General features: G+C 33.4%; 1 protein-coding gene across 1 annotated transcript in view; it reads left to right on the top strand.

Annotated features, from left to right (window-relative positions):
• The window catches only part of LOC106476026 (transcription factor Dp-1-like), a 92,887-nt gene that overhangs the window by 48,002 nt on the left and 26,480 nt on the right, over nucleotides 1-18,405 (top strand). The window contains exon 4 of the mRNA XM_022381167.1: nucleotides 14,357-14,466. Within this exon, the coding sequence (XP_022236875.1) occupies nucleotides 14,357-14,466 (110 nt within the window). The remainder of the gene's footprint in view (nucleotides 1-14,356; nucleotides 14,467-18,405) is intronic.

Below are 18,405 nucleotides of genomic sequence, written 5' to 3' on the forward strand. Positions count from 1 at the left end.
GTGTGTGTGTGATTCCACACATCACGTGAGCGTGTAAACAACTATTCCTACGCCCTTTCCACAAATGTTTGAAAAACATTATGGATTGCTTGAAGATTTGAAGGCAAACAACGTGATCACTCTAAATTGCACGGTTTTACATAGTGTGAATTCTACAGTTTTGTTCTGTTGCTTAGTTTTAGGTATTTTTCGTAAACGTTGTTTTCAGTTTTTGTGAACAACTTTGAATTGTCTTTTTTTTTTTAACCCCAATAGTGGAATATTCATGGAAGAAAAATTGTAAGTGTTATGTGTGAAACAAAATTCTTATTTACGATGAAATGTAGTTGTAAGTAAAATGGTAAAAAAAGTTATTTTTCGTTATATGTTTAAAATATTTGTTCATTGTTTATAATATATATTTGCTAATAAATTATCTTAATTTTATTATTTCATTTTCAAATTTGAATAAATCTAATGGTGTTAAAAATTTATGTGTGGTAATTAAGATATTTATCATATATTGTATGTAGGTATTAATAATATATAAGTAGGCCTGTTAGATCTTGGACCTATCAGAGAGCGGCTGATGTATGGTCATTGTAAACTTGTGTGCTGGGTTGCCACTATGCCGCTGAACAGGCTGCGCACTTTCAGTTGTACTGTTGACTTTTTTCCCTACCTTTGGTCAAGTTTTAAATTAGGAATGGTTATTCCTGAGATTTAGAGTCTCGTGTTTCGCAAAAGTTGCTCTTCAGGTTGTGCATACTATTTAAGTTGAACATACCTGGTAAAGTGGCTGGTTCCCTTTAGACGTTGAAGCCACCCAAATGTTGTTAGAAATTAAAGCTTTAAGTGACCATTTAAAAAGGTCTGTATATATATTTTTATTCTGTATTGAAAAAATTTGCTTATTATTAAGTAAGTAAACCAAATTTACTCCTGATCCCCCCCCCACCCCACACACACAGTTTTGTTGAGTCATCATCATCTTCACTAAATTTACTAAGCAATAACACGTATATACGAACTTGTCAAAGCAGTGTCTATACTTTGAAACCTGTTTCATATACCAAACTTAAGGCATAGTTTTGTTTCATTATCAAATTTCAAACTGAAACAAACTAGCCCTGTTCGATTTTTCAAATCAGACTAGTCCAGATTTTGATCACTCAGTATTCGGCAAAATTCATTTTCGTTATTTTATTTGTCTGATGAAAATAAACATTTTCAAATCACTTTTAAACATTGAACATTATTCCCAGGTCTGTTTTGTTTTTAATTTTCCAAACCAGAGTATCCAGATTTTGATCATTCAGTACTTGACAAAATCAGTCTTAATTATTTTATTTATCTAACAAAACAAACATATTCCAAATACCTTTGAGCATTACTGCAAGACTTAGTTTTTTTGTTTGTAGTGTGATCGTGGGACATCCATATCAAAGCAACATTCTTGGGTACGTTAATCTATCTTTAACCCTAGTACATAGAATAGAAAGTATTGACTATTTGATAGTGCAATGCCGCAAGAATAGTTTTATGACTGAAAGTGTGTATCACGTCTTTTTCTGAGGAAGAATATTCGAAGAGCAACATTTCAAAGAAGACTTCTTTCATTTTTCGCATGGAAACTATATACTCAGCATAGCAGACGTGTATGGCAATAATTGTCTCCAAAACCTAACCCCAGCTAATCCAGAGAACACCCTCATCTGCAAACTAATGACTGGGCTTATCAAAGGAAATCTTCCGATCCAAAAAGCCATTTCTAAAGTTGCGCATATCATCTGGTACTACTAACGAGAATTTCAAGTTAACAAAGGAACACAAGTCAAAACTTCATAAGCTTCCAGCCACGTCGAAATCAACAGATAACATACCAAATTTTTCGATGCAACTCTTATGTATTTTTGCCACGTTAGTATACGTAAACGTGGTTTTGGAAGCAAATGTCCGCGTACAGCGGAGAGTTTGTGTAAAATATATGAAGATATGTGATCTAAGATTTACCTTGTCATTATTCGCAGATGCTTGTTACAATAAAAATTGCAGTGTCGGGCAACAATATCTAATGTTGACCTATCCTTTTTGTTTGATTTTCGTGAAGCACTTATGAATGACGTATAGGCTGAACTATTAATAGATAGATATATTTAATCTAAAATGTTGGGGGTAAATTCCTTTATTGAAACTGTTTAATGGAATTTCTCATATACTTTATTTTCAGTTTTCGTCGACTTCCCCACTTGTTAATCGTCATCTGAGACTTTAAAATATCACCAAGTAGTATTTCCAGTAAAAGAGCATTTGCCTTTATTAAATAAATTTGGGACAATTTTTGTAAACTTTTTTAAACACTGAATATCATTGTCAGAGCCGTCTTTTCGTCTTGTTAATTATAATTATTACTTAAGTTAGAGCATCATCATCGTCATTAATTAAATTTCTTAGAAATAACATAAGTAGCTATGAGTAACCTGCTTGACTTGTAAGCAATGCTTGTGGGTATATGTAGATTTGCAATCCCTATTATTAGAATTAAACAAGCTTCGTAAAAATCAGCCTAGAGCAAAAAGCATCATAAAACCCACTGTGTGTTCAGCTGGCTTTACAGTTTACTCCTCTGATAAGCTTCTTATAGCGCTTGTTGGAATTGGCGAAAGCGAAATAAAATATGGGTAAGTATACCAAATTATTTTGGCACACGGCATAGCCTAACACTTTTTTTTTTTTGTTTCGTGCGTTAATCGTTGAAATGATAATCACTGCATTGAGAGCTATTGGATTGAAGAAAAAAATGTTCTGGTTAGAAAACTAGCGACAACGGTTTTAGTGTTGCTTGTAAATTTATTTAAAATCATTGAGATCTTATATGAAGTATCCCCAACATTGTTTTTGATAAGATCTTTACTGCCTTATCGATTATTTAAATCCATTGTTGAGAGAGGACGTTTCATTGTTGGAAATTCGGTTAGGAGTTACTAACTAGAAAAAAAAAGTTTGGTTATGTCTAAAAGAGAAAGAAAATAAAGGGTTACGTTGCTCTGACAGTTTCGAAGAAAATTGGTTGTAGTTGACAAATGTTTAATGATTAAAATATATTTTTAAATCAAAAGGCGTTAAAAGGTCTGTATTTCAATATCTGTATATAAAGCACAGTTTCAGGCCTGGCTTGTGCCTTAACATCACAGTTTGTAGTGAGGAGCTAGCTGATCCACTTTTGCTAATCTCCTGCATAACAACTGATGCCCACGCAACACTATACCGCCATCATTTGAAGCTTTCGAAATCAAAGTTAGTAGATAATATTCCTTGGTCACGTTAAGCTTTATTTAGAACCAATGTCGGCCAGTCAGTGGTCATGCAAGTCTATTTCAAACCATTAATACTTGCATAAATAAAACCACCCCTTAGAGAAAAATGCAATGCAATTATATTGTTTGTGCAAATGTTTCTGATGGTATGGAAACAGTCTATCAACAACAACAATCTGTTGTTGTCATCATTATTTTTTACGTTTGTAAGAAAGTTGTAAAAATGTAGTTCTTATAAAATTACTCAGTTTGATTTTTTTTTGGCATTATTCGAAATGATTAACTGTCTGGTAATATAGATGAAAAATAAGCTTAAATAGTAATAATAACAAACAATAGGAATGGCTGAATAATTGTTTCAGTTGGTAGGATGTTAATGTGTTATTATTTGGTCCCATTAAAGTTGCTTCTTTTAAATATAGCCAAAAATGGCAGCTGTTTCAAATTCAAGTGTCTAACAATCCTTGGAAGTGAAATGTGATTTACGTAATAGGTAAGAATGGCTCGACAAAATTGCCCAAGGTTTATACGTTCGACATTCTGTAACAAACCTTTTCCCCCAAGTTCTTTCTGTTGTTAGCGGTTATAATATATCACTAGTCAAAATATATTTTTGTATTTTTTTTTTCCGTTACAATTCTCGATAATAGAAGTGGGTGGGTATGTAATGTAGGAGGATATTTCCATTATGTAACACTTTTCGACGACTTTTAATGATGACGATTGTGAATAGCCCTAAGGAACTTTACAAGCCCGCGTGGAAAGTATTTTAGGTATCCGAAAAACCACAATGTGGCGCTTTATAGAGAACACAACGGTTTAGTATATTGAGTAGTCCAAAAATAAAATCCACTGAAAGAAAGATTAAATTTGTTGTCGACATTAAAAATGAAATACGGCTATTTATAAAAATAGGTTTTCATTAAATAAATTGAAACTATTACATTAATGCGCTAATGAATTTCCTAGTAACGTTAATAGCGACGGTGAATTAATATTTCACGCCGATGGAAATTCATTGATTTTTGTATATTCAAAAGCTGAGAAAATAATCTTAATAGGTGGTGACTTTTGTATACTAATTGATAATTTTTCCATAAAACTGCCGAAATTTTTTTTTTCAGATCACGACATGTAATATCAAAACTTTCAACTTAAAGGGAACGATCCCCCCCCCCCCCCAAAAAAAATCACAATTCTCATATATACGTTTAATTTTCTCAAGCAAGGAGAGTGGTGTGATTTGTAGCCTTGAATAACTTTTGGTCTTTGTTTAAGAGAGATGACGCACATGTTATGATTGTACGCCTTACTGCTGACTTTAATACAACACTTGATGTTTTTACCGCGGGAACCATGGTGGCCGGATGTTATCCTCTTTTTTTTTCATGTCCAAATCGGCCGCCTGTTCCAAATTCTGTCCATAGACGTATAAAAAAAATCATTCATTCATCCATGTTTGAGAGAGTAAGGGAGTAACAGCTGCAAGTGTTACGTTCTGTGCGAAACGGTTTTATGTTTTCAGACATTTCATCAATGTGAGTGCGATTGTAGCGGCCGATTGCGCGGGAACTGGTTTCGGAACAGTGAGTGGCTGGTTTGGAACGTGTTTCGTGACTACGTTGTACACGAGACTCTCTTTGGCTAAGTTATTGCCAGGTATATGTTACGAGTGAAAGGATGGTCGGATCAGTAAAGTTTGTATTTGTACAGTTGGTAGGGTCGGGCATGAAAACCTATATAAGGAGTACAAAAAAAAATTAGTTGATAAATGCTCCCAGGTACAGAGGCCGTTTCAAGATCTCAAAATTTGAGACAAGAGAAAGTTCGAATAAAGTATAGAGAAAAGGTAAAATTAGTTATTACACCATTTAAAATCGTATTTTTAAAATTTTTACTGGTTTTTTTGGCTCCCAGGTAGGTCTATCTTAAAAGTTTTGCGGGGGTCGAAAGAACTAGGCCTACTAACGTATGACCCTTTCAAATTATTTAATCAAGTGGCAAGAAAGTTTCTTCCCGTGACACTAACAGCAAAATACGTTGTTCTTTTTAAATGGAGTGTTTGTGTTAAATAAATTTTATAATATGCATAAATTAAGAATATTAAACTATTGCACGTATCATCTTAACACTATCTCACCCTCTTGGCCGTAAACATTTTATTTTTATGTTAGCGTTTGCTACTTTAGGTAAGTGTATAATAAAGTGACCATGTTTTTCTTGGCATTTCCGGGAACAGCAGACCTTGTAACTTCTAAAAATGCATGACTGTGATAAGTCGAAGGCCCGAGGCGTTGTAAGAATGGCCGAGGTCTGGGGCCGCCAATGTAGTACTAAAAATAGACTTGAATTCAGCCAACAGAATTCATGGTAATTAGGCCTAATTAATAATAAGTTGTGAACTAGTTTACACACTGAAACTATAACATTTATTGCAACAGCTGACATAATAATGTAATGCAAGATACAACTTTTTTGCAATAGCGGACTTGTAACATAATGTAAGATTACTATTTTGACAGTACCTTGATTATTTTGAAGAGGAGGTACTTGCGGTGGTATGGTATTTATCTGAAGAATGTATCTCCTTCAGTAGTCCAGGATTTGATGCAAGTTTTTCACTGAATGCTTCACACGATAATTCCGTGTTTGTTTTCACTATTAAAATGGCTTGTATTGTGTCCACATTAAATCTAGATTTCTCTTCAGACCAGATATAATTCATACGAGAAAACACTCTTTCAACAGATGCATTGGTAAGCACAATAACAGTTAAACAATTTTCTTCGTGCGGCATATTATTTACCTTCAGATGAACATACACTTCAGACCATTTCCTGGAAGAGGGTTTGGAACTAAACCATTCACTGCTTTTTTCCGATAAATAAGCGCGTAAATAAGTATGTTCATCAAAAAGTTCGCCAGGATTGACTGCTGAAACTTGACATTTTGAGGATAGCAGATGAATTACATTATCAAAATTTTCCCTCGTAGGCACGTTATCCAAAAGAAGGCAGCTCAACTCTGATAAATCCTCATTGTGCCTATTCCAGGCCTCTAGATAAGATACAGGAGTATCATAAAATTCCTTTGACGTGTTTTGAAATATTTCTCCATTGTCATTTCACCATCTTGTACCAGATCAGTTAGTAAATTCTTCACCATGTGAGATAAACATGTTCGTCACGTCGTGTTTGTAGTTTTAACAATAGAGTTTTCGTAGCTAGTGCTGATTCTGTTGAGCACTTGTTATCACCTTCAATCACTTTAATTGTTTCATGATAAAGTGAAGCATGGGAATGAGCAAAGCTTCTCCACAGCTCTGTCTCGCTGTTTTCAAAGAATCGTTTCAATACTTTTGGGCACAGGGCTTCCGACATAAAAAAAAACAAAAAAACTTCAAGGATAAAGTTTCAATATTCTTTCCAAAGCTGGAAGTAATGATAACCACATTATATTTGCATAACCTAGTATTTGCTTATACTCTTGCCCAACGAAGTCACAGAAATCTTTTAGGTGTTCAACACGAACAGTGTGTATGTGAAAATACCCAAAAATGTTCATAACAAGTACTTCGATATCAACAGACATTGAATCAAAAGCAGTTTTAGCACAATTATGAATGATATGCGCATTACAGCCAAGACAAAGTATATATATTTAACTGGGTCTTGAGTTTCGTTGTCACATTCTCTTCACCCCTTCTGAGCAAGCCTCCGATATTTGTATTATCAGTTGACAACCTAATACCTTTGTGTGTAAATCATAACTAGCAATTGCTTTCATCACTTGCGTACATATTATATCTGCAGTTTCACCTGAGATTTCAACAAAAGTAAGGAGTTTGTTCTTCACCGGGTTTTCCAAATCATACATCTGAAAATAACGTACTAAAACTGGTAGTAGCTTCACATGCTAATGATTAGAAGTATCACAAGATACCGTAACGAAATTCACACATTTGACATCATTTTTCAATTCTTCAAGAGCCCATAGTTGGTAACGATTGATCCACACTTTGTTCTTGCACAGTAAAAATTTCTTGTCTACAAATTTCTTCTGCAGACTTGTTGTACAGTCCATACTGTGAAAACTATGATTGTGGACAACAGCATGATAGGCACGTGTACTTTCATAAATAGTCAAGTCGTATTCGGCTTCTGGGGGCTCCAATTTACGAAAATAGTTTGTCAAACATCCAGACTGAGACTTAGCAAGCAATGCATTCTTGTGTTTCTTTGCTTGGAGTTGATCTGTGTTCGCAGTCCTCCCGCCACTCGCTATCGAAAAAGTCGAACTTTTTGTATCTTCAAAGTTAACCAGTTGAATGAGTCATTAAAATTACACTTTAGTTCGTTGAAAACATGCTTAACCTAAGGGTAGACTTGAGATAATTTTAATCATGCAATAAAACAATGAAGGAAGGCAAAACTGCTGTATCGCTACATAAGCAGAATAAGCATGTGCACATGTACACAATTACTTGTGTAGAGCGCAAGTAAACAGAACTACATGTACAGTCAGCTGGCGCCAAATGTTAAGAAAAAGGGTCGAGATTGTAATGATATAATGTAAGTTATATGTTGTGGTATACTGCCACTGTTATAATATTAATGTAAATGTATTATATCCAGAGAATATACATTACTGTTGTGACTCCGCTAACTCGTGTTGTTGTAAATATTATCACAGAGGTGAGAGAGGGAGACTCGTTATGATAATATGAATTGTTGAAAAATTTTATAATTTATATTCAAACAGTCTACCAACTGAATTAATAATACATTTATTAGACCAATATAAATTTCAAATTGCATGGATTTATTTACGAAATCGGGGGCATAAGTCTTACTTCTGGGACTGTCACCGAAAATCGGGGACGAATGGATCACCTTAGGCTGCATAATAGAAATACAAGGCATATCGCAGCCAATAAAAATTGTTCATTTTACAGTCATAATATTATATATTTGATAAGCTAGATTTGACAGATTGACTAGGTAACCATTTATGTCGACTATTAATTAACAGCCCTTAGGTCACCTTGTATGTTATACTCATGTGATAAACATTTGATTTTTTTTCTGTCTTTAATAAACACTTAAAATTCTAACTTCCTTTTTTTTTGTCCTTTGGAACTTGGCCAAGATGTAAGAGTTGGACAGGCTTTTAATGACTGAATTATCACCTTAGTCATACATTTTGGAGTTAGGCTTGTGGTTTGCCTTAAAGGGTCAAATGTTTTTATATTGTGTTTTGTTTTTACTGTAAAATACACAGGTGTATAATGTAACTAACAAGATTTTAAAACTTGCATTTTGGGGCTTGCAAGGTTATAAAACTCACATTAAACTTTTTAATAAACTTAAGTTAAACAAATCACTAAACAGTTTTTTGTATTCTATTTTAAACTGTAATAGACCAAAACAGTACTCTTATCATGACAGAAACCTTAGTTTCATAGCAGAACTAATACGTTCCAGCGCAGATTATCCTCATCCCTCACTGTAAATGTGAAAGAAAAGGAAGAAAGTAATAACTAAGGTTGTTCATGAACCCCAAAAATGTTTTATTATGTTATATATAAAAGTGTATTATAAAAAATACAGAAGTTCATACACACTAACTATTTGATTAAAATATTAGCATATAAAAAGAAAAATTGTAATTCAAAGAAGTATAGGTATTTTAAATGTTCAGTATGCAATAACTAAACATTAAAAAGTAATAGAATGTTGATGTTGGCTGTATCCGAAAGATCAGTTATTTGCATAATATTAGATTAGTTTAGTCTTGGTCCATATCTCAATAATAATAATTATTATTGTTTATAGTTGTTAATACTGTAGGATACAAGTAAAATTGGATTTTAATACATTTGTTTGCCACTAATTTGAAGTGTAATAATGAAAACTCATTCAAGATTGAAGTTGTTAATAAGAGTTTGTAAGAAGTGATTGCTGTAATTAAACTGAATCTATATATGCAGTATGTAGACTTGAGTTCTTAAAATTTGCTGATAATATTCATGTACCATTATTTAGATGTTTTTATCTGTAACAATTTTAAAACATGCCGCAATGTTTACTAATGTAATTATAAATGGATCTTTTTTTTTCTTCTGTCAATTGGTGATTTTGCTTTTATTTGGAGTGACATAAAGAAAGTACAATATGATATATTTTTAGACATTTATTACAACAGTGAATCTTACCAGTGAGACTTCAGAGGATCACTTAAGAGAGGTGACAGTATACTCTTTAGGGTTGGTTAGTTAAACCAAGTTTTTAACACCAGCTTAACTTGGTTTTGAGTTGTAATAAATGGTCATTTCATTGAGATGACTAGGTTTTAAGTATAATTTCTAATTAATGTAAATAAACTGTGTAATATTATGGTAAAATCTGTTTGTGAGTGTTATGTTATCAATTACAGATAAAGGTTTTTTTTACAAACTTATATAAATTACATTAAGAGGTCCAGTAGAAAACGTCTGCTGATTCGATGAAGCTATGTTATGATAAGAGATCTACTGAAGTCAGCTTTGTACCAGGAGACAAGGTGTGGTTGTATAATCCCAGGAAGACAAAAGGGAAGTCTCCTAAGTTGTCTTCTCCATGGGAAGGCCCATATTACATAGTGGATCGTTTCTCAGACGTGACTTTCCAGATAAAATGTGGTCGGCGAGGTAAGCCAAAGGTGGTGCATGCCAACACGCATTATCACAGTCCAGGACATTTCAGTTGGGATGAAGTGAACAACAGAACAAATGACGATGTTGAAGATGTGTCACCTGAAAAAGCCACTGTGGAAGAAGAAACTCTACTCGATTTTGAGAAGGGAAACAGTGAATCCCTTGATGAAGTTACTACTACTGATGTGACTGTTATCGATGATAGGACATTTCCTGATGAAGCAGATGAACTCCACATGAAGCAGAAGCCAACGAGACGGAGACCAGTATGGAAGAAGATACATCCCGTAAAATTAAGAGACTTTGTTGAATTTTAATTTTGTGTTTGTAAATTCTGTACATTTAATTAAGTTATTGTTAATTGTTTATTGGTTTAATGTAAGTGGCTATTGTTTGGGATGAACAATACTAAGGAAGGGGCAGTGTTACGACAGCGGTAGTCACATGACGCTGGTAACACGTCATGATATTCTAGAAGGATCGGGGAACATCACGAATAATCCAGTATGTGCTAGGCGCCCTCTATTCCTGTATATAAGTGCACCGGATAACGTGAGACAAATTACTCGGAATTGAATTGCAGACAGGCAGAGATAAAGACGGACAATTGAGTCAAGCACGGTAGTGACCGTAAGTAAGTGCGTGAATCATTGTGAATTATAGCGTGTGTTTAAAGTGACTGTGGAAATTAAGTGTATTGCAAAGTTGTATTGAGAAAGAATAAATTAGTTTTATTTAAGAAAGGACTTGTATTGCTAAAGTTTCATCGGAAAGAAATTATACGGGAAATTAACAAACGACCAGAGGCGTAACAGTATCTTCCTCCCTACAAAGAAAAGAAGTCTCAAGAGACGGAGTGTTAGGGTTGCTCTTAGCTGAAAAAATTTAAAGAATCATTTAGGTGACCAAAAAACAATTTTATGTACGCATGTTGACCAGCATCATGAAGTAGTGGAATTGTTTGTTAATTATGTGGTCTTGGAGAGAATTCAACTTAGAATTGTCCAAGTCTGGAAGTGAGGTTGATTAGAAAAGGAGAGGAGGTCAAGGAAAAAAGATTCTTGTGAGGATGTTTGAATGTAAAAAAGTAACTTATATACATAGTACAGCTCACTGAACTTAGAGTGTAATTTTCCAGTTTTATTTTTGGCAAGCAAGAAAACTGAGAAAAGTTTACTTAACCTAGTTGCTTACAGATACTCAATTATTGGTTGTTACTTTGATCCCTGCATGTTAAACTCCACATGGTGAATGGAAGTCAAAGTGAGATTAGGAAATTACTGTGTTTGGAACCAACCTGTAATCAAGCAGTAACAATCACTATATTTATATTTATTTGTGTATCCTAGTATGGATGTGTTGAAAAATAAAGGTTAACTGCAATGTGATCTTTTGCTGTTGGAATAACAGTTTAATAGGATAGAATTCCAGTGAAAGACCATTTAGTTTGAGAAGAGAATGAATAATAAGGTAGCGGGTTACTCTAGTTGTTGTAAAGAAATCTTCTAAGGTGATTCGGGTACTTGTTATTCTCTAACTGTGAGCCACTGCAAAATGATGTATGCCAAGGAAAAGAAAACTAAACAACTGTGTGGTTACTAAGAAGATTGGTCATTGAGATAAGTGAAGTGAATCTTGATAATGTAAATTCTCCATGGTTGCTATTTCAAAAAAGGAGGCCATGATTGACATTTGTACAGTAACATGGAGGAGACAACATTCCCGCTGTATCAAGAATAAATATGAGATATGTTAATATGTGTTGTATGTACATTAGTGATGTGCCAGATAGCCAATTTGATGAATATTGAATACCAGATATCTGAAAAAAAAAAATTTCCAATTGGATGTTAGATAATCTGGATTGAATAATAAGTGGAAATATTAAATGGATGCATATACTTTGAAGACATTTGTTTTTAAACTTTCCAGGAATTGATCATGTTCAGGTTACTGTCAATTCTAAGTATATTAATGAGTTAAATGTTAATGTCACATGTTGGAAAGTGTGAAGACAAAAAGATCGTTATATTACCATTTTTTAGTTGGATTAATACAGAAAAATAATTAAGATGGTCTAAATCATGACAATGTTTAGTAACGATGAGCATTATTGAAATTATGATGTGTCTTGTCTGATAATGGCTTATAGGGTGAGCAAGCAGTGTGATAATGATTTTTTGCCTAATATATTAATGGGGAATGTCAAAAGATTAGTAAGGTAAGATATTCCCCTATTAAAAGCAATGTCAACTATCCATCAAAATTTTAAACTTCGTTTAATGACTATGCAAACTATCTTTCATCAAAAATTAGAAAAACTTTCCCACTGATGTAAGACTAATTATCATCCTCCTTGAACATTAGCCAACTTCTCTTCTGGTACCTGCCCTATACAAGGCCTTACAAAAAAATACTTACAAGTGACACACACATCCGTTCTTAACCTCCTTCAAAAGTCTTGAGGAAATATCTAGCCCAGGAGCTTTATCATTCTTTAAACTTCCCCACTTTTTTGTAACAAACTCACAATTAATGTGATTATCTTGTTTACATCTAGTAAATGTTCAGGATGAGAAATATTGTTTAAATGTCATTAGTAAGAACTGAAGAGAAACAGTAGAATTTAATATCCAAGTCATCTCAATCATCAGGTAGGAGCCTTCCTGTTTCATCTCTCAAGGATCCTACTCCTTACTAATATTTTACTTACTCCGTAATGTATTTAAAGTAATCCTTACTATTAATTTTTACATTTTCAGCCAACCTTTCTAATGTCCTACTTGATCAACTTTCTTAATCTTCTATAATCCTCTAAGTCTCTCATCATAGAAGTCAGTTTAAACTTCTTAAATTAATAGTGATTTTCTTTTAATATTATCCCATATACCTTTTTTGAGGCAAACTGGATTTATTTTTTTTTTTATAGCCACCCATTTTTTTTTCGATAAAGAACATGTCTAACTTGAATATTTAAAAATTTATGGAGAATACTGAAGAATATTTTAGTCCTTTGAAGGTGAAGAAGAAAATGGTGAGAAAAACTAGGGTGTTACTGTTTGTTTTTTGTTTTTTTCTTATACCCAAGAGAAGGAAAATATGGTTTTGATTAAAAGAAGAAAGCTTGACATCTCAACCTACTGAGGCTGAAAGGAGTTTTGTTGCTTATTTTCAAAATCAGCTTTGTTTCAGTAGTTAAAATAAGTTGAAAAAGATTAACATCCTCAATTTTGGAATACTTATGGATGGAATTTAGTTATCCTAAAACAACTGTTGAAATCTCTATTCCAATAATTCCCTCCCCAGACTAAGTCAAACTAAGAGTATGGTGTGATGTAATGAAGGTAAAATGAAGGCCATAAGAGGGACCAACTTTCAGCCTTTCAGCTTAACAAAATAAAGCCAAGTGAAAAAGCATAGGTTATATTGATGAATAAACAGTAGCTATATCGAAGATTATTTAAATATATTCCTCATAGGTTCATAACAATAGAGAAACACCCAAATATATAAACTATCTCTGTAAAATGACAAAGGAAAAAGGTTTAAAAGTCAATTTTTTATATTTCATCAAGCATCAAAAAATTAAGAAAAAAATTTTTTAAATCTTAAAGGAGTACATAATGTCTGACATGGAGAGTGTGAACAAAAGATTGAATTTAAATTTTTTAGAAATTGATAGAGAACTGTATCAAAAGATGTTTTAAATTTAGACAACTGGATAATTAACTTTTTTGCAACTGGCTAAAGTAAGTAGCTGAAGATGGTAGACCAAGATGTAGGATTTTGCATTCTGCAAATTTTAAAACTGAGCAACAGTAGTAGATAGATGTCATTGTTCCTTCAAATTGAAGTTAGGGTGAGCAAACAGTTTTAATATCTTGATGAATATGATATGCCTGTTCTTAGTGAAAAGATCATCTGTTTATAAAATGTATGTTTATGTTGTTCAGGATGCTTGCATTTGAAGAAACTTTCTCAGTTTGTGGTTAGTAATATTTTAATTATTGTCATGATATGTAAAATTGGCTTGTATCTTAGCTCATTTTATTCGAAATCCTATATGAAAAGTGATTTTCAGGCTCCACACATTGTATGCCATCCAACTATTTACAAGTACATTGCATGTGTATCACATTCTTTAAATTATCAAATATATTAGCTCATCTTTTTACCAGCCAACTATTCATCTCTTAGTCCTCTTTTTTTAACATGACTTGCATGCTAATAGTTTTATAAGTATTTGGTTAATATCTATAGGTTGTTTAAAATACTTCTTTCAGATTGGATGTGGTTTATTGATAAAGAGATGAGTATTCTTATTCAAGCCTAATTAAATATTTAAATGATACTAATTTTCTTTCAGCTGTTCCAGCTCAATTAATTACAGTGCCGATTGCTAGTGCCAGCTCTCAGAGCAACATGTCCCCATTTAAAAATGAGCCAACATTACTGCCTAAAAACATATCACCAATGGTGAGTTCAGTAGATTGTTGTACTGTTGTTATTTTTCTTTTGAGTGAATTTAATTTCAAAATTGTGACTACTTTTGTATTATAAGTAAAACTAAAATAATAATAATAATAAAAAATTTCAATACCATTTGGACTTTCTTTTAGTCTAACATTTTATTAGAAACTTAAGTAACACAAAAAAAAGAAATCTCAAAAGTTATTTATTAATCTATATTCTTCTGAATTTTCAATTTTAGTAGTTGCTTTACCTCACCAGAACCAATGTTGTTGTTTTTTTCTGTAAGCTGTGTAAAATGAAGAAATCTAGTGCTGAATGGAAGCTGTCCTTAAAACAGTTTTGTAAATCCTGTGATTATTAAGATAATTTATATATGTACCGTAATATATTTTAATAATTAGTATGCAAATATTAGAAATTATGTTAATCTGTGTAATTAATCATTCTAACTTGCCTACAAAGAAATATTGCAGTTGACTGTAACAATAGAGGCATCTAGAAACTGCCACTCTTGAACTCGCAAGGTTTTCAAAATAATGTTAATAACATTACATAAAGCCTGAGTGTTTTTGTTTTTTGCTTTAGCTTCTTTATGTTTTCCAAATGCTTTATTTAGCAGAAATTTTTTTGTAATCCTTTTTTTTTCTCACTGTTCCATACATTGGGAATGACTTCTTTTTTCTACTTTATCTCAAAAGGATAGCTGTCATTTAATAGAATATATGTAAAACTTTATTATGGAACAGCCTTAAGATGCCATAATATAAATGTATTTATGGTGTTATGGTCACTCTTGTGTGTTAATTAAGAAATACCTGAATTTATTAAACAGAATAAAAGACTGAGTTAATTGCATTGTTCTAACAGTATTCTTTTGGCTTTCACTAATGTTACATAGTACAGTGTGGCTTATCACAGATGAGCCAAGAGATACAAGTTTTTATATAAAGAGAGATAGCTATGTCGAAATACTGTAACGCCTCAGTATTATGAAGGGACAAAACCTTCACTGTAGTTCCCAAAACATACTGGATCCGTATTTATAAAACTCAAATAGTTTGTGTTAGTTTGACAGGTGAAACTAATTCCTGCTGGTTAAAGATACATAATGATATTCCATGTCACTAGAAGACATATTTGTAACGTGAACTTAATTATAAACATTGCACCGTGAAATAAAGATCATTCTACAAACAGATCTTTTGACATATTACTACGACATCCCACATTAATAAGTATGAATAGGTCCAGTAAGTTATGCCTCTTTACTGTAGGTTTCGCAGTCTGTAAAAGCTGTAAATGGTATAAGAGGATAAGGTAATCAAAGCTACTTTTGCGTTTAACCTGACTGAAAGGCCTTAACTTCACTAATGTCAAATTTTGACACCACATACAAGTCCATCTCTCATTAGGGCTTCTGACACTTGAAAGAAACAATCTTCGTTTATCGACGGCAAATTCTGTGTGTAATACATGTTTATACAAAATGTACATCACTCCTAGATAACAGCCTACTAATACTAGGAGGCCTTCGCCTTGTCGTTACTACATTTTTCATTAATACATATCATAATCAGTATAAAATAACGAGTGGATCAGTTTATTTCAATCAACTTACTAGAGATAAGTCCGACAACTAGGCTCTAACTCCCAGGTTTTTTACAGTGTTCACGTTGATTAGTAAATACAATTAAGAAACGGAAAGAATGGCGTCAGTATCACGTTTTTAGATTTTGGCACGAAAAATGTTAGCCAGAGTAAAAATACCATACATATATATTATTATAAACCATCGAAATTTCAGTAATTGTTTTATATCGTTATTATGATCCAATGCAATGTTGTTATTATTACGTAAGATTACTCAATAGGCCTAATAACATATAATATTAATACTAAGAAATGTGTCGTTAAAATGAAAAGAAAAAAAAGATTGGAAGTTAATGATGCATAATGTATCGAATATAATTATCAGAAATTGCGGTTCACCAACGTAACGTAATTCACATCATAGCGTTGTTGTTCAAGTAATGTATTGTTACGTCTCCGTTTGTTAATTAACTTTACGTAACTTCGTTCCGATGAAACTTTAGCGACACAAGTCCTTACTTAATAAAACTGGTTTATTCTTTCCGAATATAACTTTACGATACACTTAATTTCAACAATCGCGCTAAAACAAACGCTATAACAACAATACGTCTCTCTCTGACTGCAGATCAATTACTCACTGTCTACACACACATTACCGTCACGTTGTCACCCTCGTTTATATACCAGGCTACCCTATATCTAGTAAATACTAGAGCATTCGCCAAGGTACGGGATAGTTCTAGAAACGTGGCGTCACACTAGTCATGTGACTCGCTGACGCAACAGTATGATATAAATAGCGACTCGGCCACTACTGTGTCTCTCGTATCGCAGGCAGCCTTATGAGCTCTAGCGAAAGGCCTCGTCGCCACTGGATATATAGCATATACAGTGTGGTTGACATTATTACATTATTCTTTACTTTCATAAGTTCTTATGAATATAATGTAGTCTTTTCCTGTTGACCCTGTGATCAGTTGACCTGCTCCATGATAATAAAAAAATACCTTTCTGGTTCGCCGGTTCTCCTGACCGATGAATAAAATTAATTCAAAGCAAATTAAATAAATAATATTAATGATAAACAACTTGGTGTTAAAATAAATATTTTGCTGTTAATAACAAACCTAATTGTGATATTTAATGATTTATACAAAACTGATAGAAAATTACAGTTCACCAGCTTAATTAACACCAAAACAGTTGTTCACGGAATTCATGATATAAATAGCGTCTCGACCATTCCTCTGTTCGTTGTATCCCAGCCGGCTTTGATAGGCCTTGGTTTTGAGTGAATCATTACTTGACATAGCAGTTAAAGAATGTTACTTTACTTCTATAATTTCTTATAATTACAGTCTTTTTCGAATGCACATGTTTGATTAATAATGGTTTGTACAGCTATAGTATGGAAATATAATGGCTGTAACCCTTTTATGAATTAGAAAATGAATCTAGCTCTAATAAATTTATTTTTGGTACAGGTTGCAGGTGCTTTCATATTCTACATGGAAAAGATATTGCCAGTTGTGAACTACGCTCAATCCTGTCTTTAGTTCAGTTACTCATTGGAAGGACTAGTACAAGTGTGCCTGTATTTGTGTGGCCGGCACATTTGATAAAACCTTATTTTTTTTTACAAAGGACGGGTTTGGACCTAGTGGTTAGCGTGTCGAACCGTGAATCCGAGAGCCATGGTTCACGTTCTACACCTTGGGACCATGGGTGCATTGTAAGAGTGACGGTCAACCCCCACTGTTCATTTAGCGTATCTAGAGAAATTGCCGTTTGTTCTAGGCCCGGCATGGCCAGGTGGTTAGGGCACTCGACTCGCAATCTGAGGGTCGCGGGTTCGAATCACACCAAATAAGCTACCCTTTCAGCCGTGCGGGCGTTATAACGTGACGGTGAATCCTACTATTCGTTGGTAAAAGAGTAGCCCAACAGTTGGCGGTGGGTGGTGATGACTAGCTGCCTTCCCTCTAGTCTTACACTGCTAGATTAGGAACGACTAGCTCAGATAGCCCTCGTGTAGCTTTGCGCGAAATTCAAAACAAACAAACTGTTGGTGCTGTTGACTACCTGCCATCCTTCTAGCATATCAGTTCAAAGTTAGGGACGACTAATACAGATAGCACTCATGTAGCTTTGCGCTTATATCCAAAACATTCAGTCATCGACTTTTTTTTACGACGTCAGACGTGTGGAACATATATATATATATATATAAATAGACACAGGAAACTCTGGTTTCATCTTTTTAATGAGTTTAAAAATCACCTGACGTTGGTGAAATAAGATTCTGAGAATTCCTGGCAGATCTTTAACTTGAATATAGTTCAAGCAAAG

The sequence above is a fragment of the Limulus polyphemus genome, unplaced genomic scaffold (genome assembly GCF_000517525.1).
Source record: "Limulus polyphemus unplaced genomic scaffold, Limulus_polyphemus-2.1.2 Scaffold152, whole genome shotgun sequence".
Classification (NCBI taxonomy): domain Eukaryota; kingdom Metazoa; phylum Arthropoda; class Merostomata; order Xiphosura; family Limulidae; genus Limulus; species Limulus polyphemus.